The sequence below is a fragment of the Coregonus clupeaformis genome, chromosome 21 (assembly GCF_020615455.1).
Source record: "Coregonus clupeaformis isolate EN_2021a chromosome 21, ASM2061545v1, whole genome shotgun sequence".
Lineage (NCBI taxonomy): Eukaryota > Metazoa > Chordata > Actinopteri > Salmoniformes > Salmonidae > Coregonus > Coregonus clupeaformis.
Window position 1 is genome coordinate 16,931,984 of NC_059212.1, and position 11,843 is coordinate 16,943,826.

An 11,843-nucleotide genomic window follows, 5' to 3' on the forward strand; every position below is an offset into this window, starting at 1 on the left:
ATACAAACATGATGTATGATGTAGTGTGCAGATGATTGTTGAATTGCAAGCAGACAGGAAATGTGATTAATTGACCCATTTATTCACATCTACATCTAGCTGGTATGCATGAACAGTAGGCTAATTACTCCTCCATCTAGTCATAAATGCTATATCATTCATGCCAAGATAATAACTTATTGCTTATTCATGTGCTCATCCCATTACAGAAAACTACCAGCTGTACGTTCCAGAGTCTGCTCAGATTGGAAAAGCTGTGGGTAAAATCAAAGCCACTGATGAAGATTTGGGTGTCAATGCAGAGATTAGGTACAGCATAACCAATGCAGAGGGGAAGGCCATGTTCTCCATCACTGCAGACACTGACCAGAAGGAAGGCATCATATCACTAAGACAGGTACTGTTGAGATGCACACATTCATTTTCCAGTGAAAATAAAACCATCTGTGGTTGTGCTTTATGTTACAGTTCTCTTGGTGTTTACTGAGAAACCACAAGGTAATATGGTAATTACTGTATACATAATAATTACCTAATAAATATGCTTTTTATTTATTTGGGATGAATTAAAAGAAGTAGTACCATTACGTACCATTAGGCCACACTAGCGCTAATTGTGTTAATACTATGAGTAAGTACTCATTGTTACCACATAGGCTGTTCTCTCAAATACCAATGGAAGCAGGACTGTAAAGAAAAGCAAGGCTTTGAAAAGGGATTGATTGTCGGTTTCCTCCGCAGCCTTTGAACTATGAGAAGAGGAAAGTCCACACGCTTCACATAGAGGGAGTGAACACTCACCTGGACCCACGCTTCTCCCACCTGGGCCCCTTCAAAGATACCACCACTCTCCGGATCATCATTGGAGACGTAGACGAGCCACCTGTCTTCTCCATGGACTATTACATCATGGACGTGTACGAGAACTCCCCTGTGGGAACAGAGGTCGGCACAGTGACGGCTCAGGACCCTGACAGTACCAAAAGCCCTGTAAGGTATGGGATATGCAAGGGGCGGCCATTTTGTTGGACTCCAAAACGCCATCACAAGATTCAAAGCTTCTACCTTTCCATGTTGAAAGTCAGATGGTTTTTTGAATGATAGATTAAACAGCATCATTTCATTTTCAATTCAATTCAATTCAACTTTATTTTATTCATTCTATTTTAGTTGTTCCCTCTCCTACATGTAGGTATTTTATAGACCACAGTGAAGAGGAGCAAGTGTATTTCACCATTGGTGTGAATAACGGGGGGATTAAGACCACCCGGAGTCTGGACAGAGAGGATGTGGCCTGGCACAACATCACTGTGATGGCATCAGAGGTTGGTAAGTAACATCTGACACAGCGGAGGATCCTTATCTAGGAATCATCTTACCTTATTATCATTTTGCTTTTAAATAATGATGACTTTATTATGACTTTCAACATGGAGGATAATATATGCTCATGACACTGCATGAATACATTAACGATGTCACTTTAATCATATGTATCAACATTAAACACATGGCTCTTGAAAATAAACAGCCAGCAGTGCCTTGTGGGATTGAGGCGGGGCTGCGTGTGTAACATCATAGTGTGATGCTGAAGGTGGTCGAGTCAATCAATTATTCTTCTCCCTCTCTTTCTCCACTGATGCTTATCTAAGCAATTACTCTTTCCTTTACCCTTTTCTGCATAATAGTGTTCAGCTAATGGACTGAACTAGCCATCGATAAATGTCAGCTAACGCTGCGCTGATTGTGTTACGTCACCTTAATTAATGGGAAAACCAGTCCGCACCTTTCCGGAGACTGGTGTATGTTAATGAGGGATTCATGACTTACATAAACACTATACATATAGTGCATAGTGTATATTAGCGAAGTGTCACTTGTAATGTCCTGTGTGCTAGCTATATGTATATTAAGTGAGACAAACTACTGTGCAACCACACAGCATGTTTCTGTTCCATTCTGCCTACTGCTGTAGCTTGGGGTTAGTACGTCTCCTGTCCCGACTCTAGATGTTGGTTGGTGGTCGTTGTGGCTGTAATTTATGGATGCGTGAAATGGGAAAATATGATTTATGTATCCCACGTTTAATAGGAACATGATTTCTCTGTGGAGCCTCAGGGAGTGAAATGTGCTGCCAGGCAGCAGGAGTTTAGTTGAGTGACCGGGTCACCTTTCGAAGGGAATTTACACTTCACCTGGCAACATGGCCAACCTCAGGAGACAGACAAACACAAGATATGCAAATGGGGGAAGGCTCAGTGGGGATGTGACCTTAATTGATGGAGAGATGCTCTGAGAAAAAAAGGATGTAGAGTACATAACATGCACTATAAGTGCAAGGCATGAACCCTGGACAGAAAAATATACAGTGGGGAAAAAAGTATTTAGTCAGCCACCAATTGTGCAAGTTCTCCCACTTAAAAAGATGAGAGAGGCCTGTAATTTTCATCATAGGTACACGTCAACTATGACAGACAAAATGAGAATTTTTTTCTCCAGAAAATCACATTGTAGGATTTTTAATGAATTTATTTGCAAATTATGGTGGAAAATAAGTATTTGGTCAATAACAAAAGTTTCTCAATACTTTGTTATATACCCTTTGTTGGCAATGACACAGGTCAAACGTTTTCTGTAAGTCTTCACAAGGTTTTCACACACTGTTGCTGGTATTTTGGCCCATTCCTCCATGCAGATCTCCTCTAGAGCAGTGATGTTTTGGGGCTGTCGCTGGGCAACACGGACTTTCAACTCCCTCCAAAGATTTTCTATGGGGTTGAGATCTGGAGACTGGCTAGGCCACTCCAGGACCTTGAAATGCTTCTTACGAAGCCACTCCTTCGTTGCCTGGGCGGTGTGTTTGGGATCATTGTCATGCTGAAAGACCCAGCCACGTTTCATCTTCAATGCCCTTGCTGATGGAAGGAGGTTTTCACTCAAAATCTCACGATACATGGCCCCATTCATTCTTTCCTTTACACGGATCAGTCGTCCTGGTCCCTTTGCAGAAAAACAGACCCAAAGCATGATGTTTCCACCCCCATGCTTCACAGTAGGTATGGTGTTCTTTGGATGCAACTCAGCATTCTTTGTCCTCCAAACACGACGAGTTGAGTTTTTACCAAAAAGTTCTATTTTGGTTTCATCTGACCATATGACATTCTCCCAATCCTCTTCTGGATCATCCAAATGCACTCTAGCAAACTTCAGACGGGCCTGGACATGTACTGGCTTAAGCAGGGGGGACACGTTTGGCACTGCAGGATTTGAGTCCCTGGCGGCGTAGTGTGTTACTGATGGTAGGCTTTGTTACTTTGGTCCCAGCTCTCTGCAGGTCATTCACTATGTCCCCCCGTGTGGTTCTGGGATTTTTGCTCACCGTTCTTGTGATCATTTTGACCCCACGGGGTGAGATCTTGCGTGGAGCCCCAGATCGAGGGAGATTATCAGTGGTCTTGTATGTCTTCCATTTCCAAATAATTGCTCCCACAGTTGATTTCTTCAAACCAAGCTGCTTACCTATTGCAGATTCAGTCTTCCCAGCCTGGTGCAGGTCTACAATTTTGTTCCGGGTGTCCTTTGACAGCTCTTTGGTCTTGGCCATAGTGGAGTTTGGAGTGTGACTGTTTGAGGTTGTGGACAGGTGTCTTTTATACTGATAACAAGTTCAAACAGGTGCCATTAATACAGGTAACGAGTGGAGGACAGAGGAGGCTCTTAAAGAAGAAGTTACAGGTCTGTGAGAGCCAGAAATCTTGCTTGTTTGTAGGTGACCAAATACTTATTTTCCACCATCATTTGCAAATAAATTCATTAAAAATCCTACAATGTGATTTTCTGGATTTTTTTCTTCTAAATTTGTCTGTCATAGTTGACGTGTACCTATGGTGAAAATTACAGGCCTCTCTCATCTTTTTAAGTGGGAGAACTTGCACAATTGGTGGCTGACTAAATACTTTTCCCCCCCACTGTATAGGCCTATAACAATGTCTTGAAAATGCCATGCCATTGCTTGGGACATTTTTTATTTATTTTTACATTTGTTTATTTTTATTTTTGCTGGACCCCAGCAAAAATTAAGGTAGTAATTTACATAGGGGGTTAAAATATGTGTTTAGTGTTTTGCATAGAGATACAATATAAAAGTGTTATATTTAATTCCATGGTTTTATGCATGTTGATCTTTGTTTGTTTGTTATTTTCAGACAATCCCAGTCTCGTCAGCCATGTTCCTGTAACAATCCAGGTGTTGGATGTAAATGACAATGCTCCCTACATAGCAAGAGACAATGAAATCATTGTGTGTGAAAGCTCCAGGGCAGGACAGGTGAGTATCTTTCACTTTCACCTCCCTCCCTCTTTCCTGCTCTTTTCCACTTCATTCCCTCTCTCTCCCACCTTCTCTCCCATTAGCTCATATTCTCCTTATTCAACTATGTTGTCTTTTAAAACCTCTTATCAAGCACACACATGCATACACTCACACACATTCTCGCACAGACACACACACACATATACACACAAACCCTCTCTGCCTTTATTGTGTGTTTGACACCATCAGGAATGGATTTATCTGTGGTGCTGCAGACCTTTGCAGCCTCTTGAACCTATAAATTATTCAGCATGTACCAATGTCTCCACAAGCAGATAGGAGCTGCATTAAGCGCAACAGAGCCGGATTGCAGAAAATGTTTATCATCGCTCATTCAAATTTGGCCCATATGCAGCAAAGCACGACTGCTCAGATTCATATCGCAATAGCAGTCTCTCTTCATATTTTCCCCATTGAATTAAGATTACTAGACAGACTGCAGCATATAATCAGTGAGCTGGCTAAAGGCGACAGATGATGCATGCTAAGATGAAATGTCGAGGGGCTTTTTCAAACACTGCAACAAATTACAGTAACTTCAAGTAACTTTCAGGGAATTTGGCTTGATTCATAGTAAATTATGCTGTTATGTTCATCGAAAGGAAATAAATTATAATTTTGTTTAGAACTAGTTGTACATGTTTTGTTAGGGAGGATTACTGTATGCTACCACAAGTTCAGGAATGCTTCTCATAGACTGACAATGCTATAGCACAGTAGAGTGTGTAGGTAGCCAGGTTAGAAGACACTATAATTGGTGTACTATCCATATGAGAATTTCTAACTCTCAGGTCATCTGCCGGTAGAAGTCAACTTCCTTCATTGAGCTGACATTATATCAGGAACAGTGCTCTTGGAGTCAGGCCATATCCCCCACCTCTGATATACACTTCTGCCTGGAAAAAGACTGCATGTGAAATACTGGCACATGTCCTCATGGAAAGGGAGGGAGGAAAAACACATGTACCTATAATACAATAATAATAATTGTCAGTGACTTTCTTTACTTATTCCCATTATATGTAGCTCCTAATACATATGTACTGTAGACTGTATAAACATACATGTGACGTAAAACGTTTCTCACCCCCGTATTCCTCTCCCTCTCGTCCTCTCACTCCTCTCCCTCTTCTCTGACAGTTGATCCAGACAGTGAAGCCATCAGACATGGACAACTTTGCAAATGGACGGTTCTCCTTTGCTCTGCCAACTGGTGTTCCAGTCAATCCTAACTTCACCCTGAAGGATAATGAAGGTAGGCTGGTTACTGTGGTTTTCTGTGGTGATTTAAAAATGTACACAGCATTTTGTTGAATCGCCACAAGGGATATGTGTTGGGACAGATATTTGTGGCAGATACTCTGGAGCGTCATTACTAACACAATCATATCTAGTGGTGTTTGTTGTCAAACAGTTAGCACCATTTACACTTTCTCCTCCCTGGAGACGTTTTAATATCAAATGGAAGGACCTGCAGTGGTGTTTCCTTGGTAACAGCCATTGTTTTTTTTCTTTTTAGCTTAAGGCTCCTTGGCTGAATTCAGAGAGAACACTGTTATGTTCTTTTTTTCCTTGTCTGAAAACCCAATTGCTCCTTTGGCAGATCAGGGAGAATCTCAAGATCAAGGTAGACTTCCAAGATGGATCACAGCAATCAGTATGATGCCAGACAGAGGAAGTGAGCTTCCACTGAGTTTTGTATCAGTGCTCTGTGCTCTTGGTGGTGGTGTAGCCTAGTACTTGGCTTTTATCTCCTTCCCAACTGGCTCTATTTTCCCTCAGGCGCTTGTTCAGTGAAACCACATTTCCACTGATGTGTCATGAGGCCTATGTTTACACATACAGGAGGACCAGGTAGTACTCCTCAGATAGAGCTAAAATGAACACTGCTGCTTCAGTGCACTGATTGGGTGGAAGTAGGATACATTAGCTCCCTCTGGCTGTGTGGAATCTTTGCCCTCAGAACAGCCTCAATTTGACGGGGCATGGACTCTACAAGGTGTCGAAAGTGTTCCACAAGGATGCTGACTCCAATGCTTCCCACAGTTGTGTCAAGTTGGCTGGATGTCCTTTGGGTGGTGGACCATTCTTGATAGACACGGGAAACTGTTGAGCGTGAAAAACCCAGCAGCATTGCAGTTCTTGACACAAACCGGTGCACCTGGCACCTACTACCATACCCCATTCAAAGGCACTTAAATATTTTGTCTTGCCAATGTACCCTCTGAATGGCAAACATTCCCAATCCATGTCTCAACAGTCTCAAGGCATAAAAATACTTATTTAACCTGTTTCCTCCCTTTCATCTACACTGATTGATGTGGATTTAACAAGAGACATCGATAAGGGATCATAGCTTTCACCTGGATTTACCTGGTCAGTCTATGTCATGGAAAGGCCATATGTTCTCAGTCAGTGTGCTGTGGGACAATCTGGATGATTTCCTGCTGTTCACCAGCTGATAGACATTATTTATTTAGCCAGAAATTCCTTGTGAATGCAGTAGATTCTTACAGACATACAGCAGCTTACTCTCCAGTGAGGATGTGTTAAAGAGATAGATAATAATCTCTGATTTCCTCTGCTGTAATCATAATAATTTAGAGGAAGAAAGAATCTTGGAGGTGGCTTTATATTCTATTGTCTCCCAAGTGGAGGATGAATGAAAGATATTGTCTCTTTCTTGTTTACCTGTTTCCTTGCAGTGGGCAAAGAGATAAAGTAATGAATTTTGACTTGAAGCCAGTGGGCCAGGGCCCCTGCATGCCAATAGGAATCCTATGTAAATGAATGCTTCCTCCTAAGCACCTTCCCATGGGCTCGCTCTGTTGGAATACATTTGTTGATATCCAGAAGGATGCAAGGGTTGAACCCCCCCCCTCCTCCTCCTCCCCCCACCTCTCTTCCCCTGTCTCTTACCATCCCAAGTGACATGCTTTATCATGGCTCTGTGCTCCTGGGGGAAAATGAATCTGCATTGTGAAAATGTGGGCCGTGATTGTGCATACAAATGCGTGGCTCTGGGTCGTGAAAATTGAAAATCTGCTGGAGCCTCTTCAGAATGAGAAATGCTGTCGCAGCAGCTGTGCTGGCTTGGATAGAGTACTTTTGGCAAGTGTTAATAAAGCCTGAAGAGGCACTCGCTATCTGTTCCCAGTCCTTTCTTATAGATAGCAGCAGGAATAAGTGGAGAACAATGGGCATCCTCTGCAATGTTGGAGAACACTCCTCATACCTCAGGGAAAGGTTGTGCTGTTTTTCTGTGTTCTTCTGTTCTCTGTGGTTGCCTATGTGATTTCAGGGGTAAAAACAGGTCAGGGCCAGTTCTTTATATTTTGGGAAAGGATATCAAAGGATAACCTAAATAAATAAACCTTTATATAATATACACTGAGTATACCAAACATTAGGAACACCTCCTAATATTGAGTTGCACCCCCTTTTGCCCTCAGAACAGCCTCAATTTGTCAGGGCATGAACTCTACAAGGTGTCGAAAGCGTTCCACAAGGATGCTGACCCATGTTGACAATGCTTCCCACAGTTGTGTCAAGATGGCTGGATACACACAGGAAACTGTTGAGTTCTTGACACAAACCGGTGTGCCTGGTACCTACTACCATACCCTGTTCAAAGGCACTTACATTTTTTTTGTCTTACCCACTCACTCTCTGAATGGCACACATACACAATCCATGCCTCAATTGTCTTAAAACTTAAAAATCCTTCTTTAACCTGTCTCCTCCCCTTCATCTACACTGATTGAAGTGGATTTAACAAGTGAAATCAATAAGGGATCATAGCTTTCACCTGAATTGACATATATTCTATGTCATGGAAAGAGCATATGTTCTTAATGTTTTGTATACTCAGTGTGGAATAGGAATGTGTCATATTACCCAATTTCTTTAATAAATCTAAAGAAAATGTGTGCTCCGTTTGTGTTGTGCTTTGGCTTTAATGGAAAAATACACTGCATTTTGGGTAATGTCTGTATCAAGTCTTATAGTGGCTTTTTGTCAACATAATACATCCAGTGTATTTTCAACCTCTTGTCATTCCACTCCAGACAACACTGCCAGCATCGTGGCACGGAGGCGTCAGTTCAGCCAGGCGGAGCAGGATCTCTACCAGCTTCCTGTGGTTGTCAGGGATGGAGGGGAGCCCGTCCTGAGCAGCACCTCCACCCTGACCCTCCGGGTGTGTGTCTGCCAGAGAGGAGGTGGCAGCAGTAGCAGCAGCAACAGGGTGAGGGCCTGCCAAGTCCCAGCCTTCCTCTCCACAGCAGGCCTGAGCACCGGGGCCTTTATCGCCATTCTGCTCTGCATCATCATCCTGCTGGGTAAGAGACAAGTGAAGTGGAAGGAGGGGGGAGGTAGTGGCCACGTGGAGGAGAGAAGTTGGGAGAGAAGGGGGAGAGAGAAAGAGAGGGAGGGAGGGAAAGCTGGAGGAGTACCTCTGGCTGATTTGTTTCCAGCAGTAAAAGGCCACAAGTCCACCCTCAAATCACTTTGCAGGTCATTGCCATCAGAGAATCAGGTGTGTGTTTTGAACCTTTAGACTGGTGTAGTGTAATGACATATTGTAAGTCGCTGTGGTCAGTGGTGGAAAAAGTACTCAATTGTCATACTTGAGTAAAAGTAAAGATACCTTAAAAGAAAATGACTCAAGTACTTGAGTAAAAGTCTAAAAGTATTTGGTTTTAAATATACTTAAGTATCAAAAGTAAAAGTAAAAGTATAAACCATTTCAAATTCCTTATTTTAAGCAAACCAGACAGCACAAATACCCAGGGGAACATTCCATCACTCAGACATAATTTACAAACGAAGCATTTGTGTTTAGTGAGTCTACCAGATCAGAGGCAGTAGGGATGACCAGGGATGTTCTCTTGATGAGTGTGTGAATTGGACCATTTTCCTGTCAAAATGTAACGTGTACTTTTGGGTGTCAGGGAAATGTATGGGGAAAAAAGTACATTATTTTCTTTAGGAATGTAGTGATGTAAAAGTTGGCACAAATATGAATAGTAAAGTAAAGTACAAATACCCGAAAAAACTACTTAAGTAGAACTTTAAAGTATTTTTACTTAATTACTTTGCACCACTGGCTGTGGTCTTGTCCCCTCTCCTCTGACATGTCCTGTACTGTAGCCATCGTGGTGCTATTTGTCCTCCTGCGGAGCAAAAAGGGCAAGAAGGAGCCGTTGATCATCTCTGAGGAGGACATCCGGGAGAACGTGGTCACCTACGACGACGAGGGCGGGGGCGAGGAGGACACGGAGGCATTTGACATTGCAGCGCTGCGGAACCCCGCCGGGGCAGAACAGAGGAGGCTGCGGCGGGAGGTAAGGTCTGGGACGGAGGGGTGGCTGGTGGCCTGCGGGCCCCGGAGCCCGTCCCTCGTGCTGCTGGATACAGAGGACATGCACCACGTCATCAGACAGAGAGTGGTGGACGCTGACAAAGACACCAGCGGGCCGCCCTATGACTCCCTCCAGACGTACGCGTATGAGGGCTGCGGCTCTGCCACAGGGTCGGTCAGCTCTCTGGGGCTGGCCCAGGTCCTGCCCCCTGAACCCAGCTACAGTGACCTGGAGGACTGGGAGCTGGAGGGCCACATGCAGGCCAGACTGTTTGGGACAGAACTCTCTGAGACAGAACAGACCATAACCCCCTAATGTAAAAACATCTCTCCTCTTCTAACCGGTTTGTTAACCGAATGATACAAAGCTATTTGAGTTGTACAACTTGTTCCGTTTTGTTGTGGAATTGACTGTCATTTAACACTGGTCTCTGTCAAGTGGAGTGGAGGAAAGTATTAATTATTTTTGAGAAAAACAAATAAACAGAAAAAAATCATGAAGTTGGTATAAAAATAAAACGATTTTCCCAAGTGTATATTTTTATTGATAAATAAAGTGCAGTGATTTCAGATAAGTTAATTTATATGCAAGTCTTGTGTCATGTTGTGTAATGTGTCTGGTCCCATAGGACTCTCCTTAGTACCGTTGTGGTAAGTATCTGGGTCAGTATTCATAAAGCAACTGATCTTTGATCAGGTCCTCTCTGTCCATATGATCGTATTCATTATGATCTAAAAGGCTAAACTGACTCTAGATCAGCACTCCTACTCTGAGACGCTTTATGAATACGGGCCCTGGTCTTCTCATTGTGCTTGCTGACCCCAGTCTTGAAGTACAACAGTAACCTTCCAAGGTCTTTCAACTTTTTCTATAGTTAACCAATAGAAATGTATGTACAGCTCCCCAACAAGAGAGAAACTACATCACAGGAGCAGATCAACTTTTAATTGGGAAACAACACAATTCTATGGATGATAATTGGATCCAAATGCTTTGGTGTACAGCTTTTTATTTCTGCCCTGGGATTTATAAATCAGCTGTGAAAGGGTCTCGTTTCCCACTCAGACTTGATCTATTCCCACGAGAGCCCGGCTCTGTAAATAAAGGAACAATAAACCGTTCCTTAATGTCTTCATAATAACAGGTGATGAGGGGTAACTCACTTGAATTACAGGGCTATTTTTACAATACAATATTAATCAATGTTTAACTTTCTTATGATACACATAAAACAGGGATAATGATCATCAAGTCAGAGCTCATCCATTTACTCACACCATGTCTTATATATTATATTGAAATGATAATGTGTGACTCCCACATCTATCACTTCTTTGAATATGAGAATACAGTCCATAAGACCATTCCATACCCACCTACAATAATACATGTACAATAAATGCTGCATTGCAAACATTCCTATAGTGCCACTTATTCACAGCAAGGTAATTAGGGGATATTCCTTTGTAATGCATTATTTCTTTGAGAACAACTGTGACCCCAACAAAGATAATCATTATGTTGCCATAGTGGTGGTGAAATGATGAATAATGCATTACTATATAATTGCATTCTATCAGAGAAGGGTGTTTAAAGGCTATGGAGGGTAAATAGCATCTCTGCGGCCACCACCACAAATTTGATTACTTACGTCCAGTTCCTTTTACCTTTTACACACAAAGGAAAAAGGAAACCCACCCAATGAACTGTTTTGCTTTAAAGTTGTCGGATCAACAGAGCCAATGATAAAAGGAAAATCCCAGTGAATATATTCAAATACATCCCGTATCTCAGTGTTATCTGATGCTATATACTCCTTCATGACTTAATGATTGTATTTATTTGGCCATTAAAAATACATACAGCTGTTCCAGTATAGCATTTACATACAGGCTACATAATAGTTGTAATGGATTGGATGTTGGCGTGTTATCATTCAATATCGAGGAGAAACAAAACAAATACTGTAGCTACATGTAAAAGGCATACCTATGTTTTTATTTCAGTATGTCCATCCGTCCTAATGAAGATTGTAGAATGAAGCCCCCATAACAGTCAGCTACTGTACCCTCTCTCCATTTAACGTGAATGCAGACTGTGTGATTTGG

General features: G+C 42.4%; 1 protein-coding gene across 4 annotated transcripts in view; it reads left to right on the forward strand.

The window, feature by feature from the left end:
• The window catches only part of cdh18a (cadherin 18, type 2a), a 69,225-nt gene extending 58,126 nt beyond the window's left edge, over window positions 1–11,099 (forward strand). For all 4 annotated transcript variants that reach the window (XM_041842119.1, XM_041842121.1, XM_041842118.1 and 1 more), the window contains 7 exons: window positions 210–397; window positions 742–995; window positions 1,193–1,329; window positions 4,206–4,327; window positions 5,513–5,627; window positions 8,440–8,712; window positions 9,524–11,099. In XM_041842119.1, coding sequence (XP_041698053.1) covers window positions 210–397; window positions 742–995; window positions 1,193–1,329; window positions 4,206–4,327; window positions 5,513–5,627; window positions 8,440–8,712; window positions 9,524–10,050 — 1,616 coding nt within the window. In that variant the 3' untranslated portion in view covers window positions 10,051–11,099. The remainder of the gene's footprint in view (window positions 1–209; window positions 398–741; window positions 996–1,192; window positions 1,330–4,205; window positions 4,328–5,512; window positions 5,628–8,439; window positions 8,713–9,523) is intronic.
• Window positions 11,100–11,843: the final 744 nt, after the last annotated feature.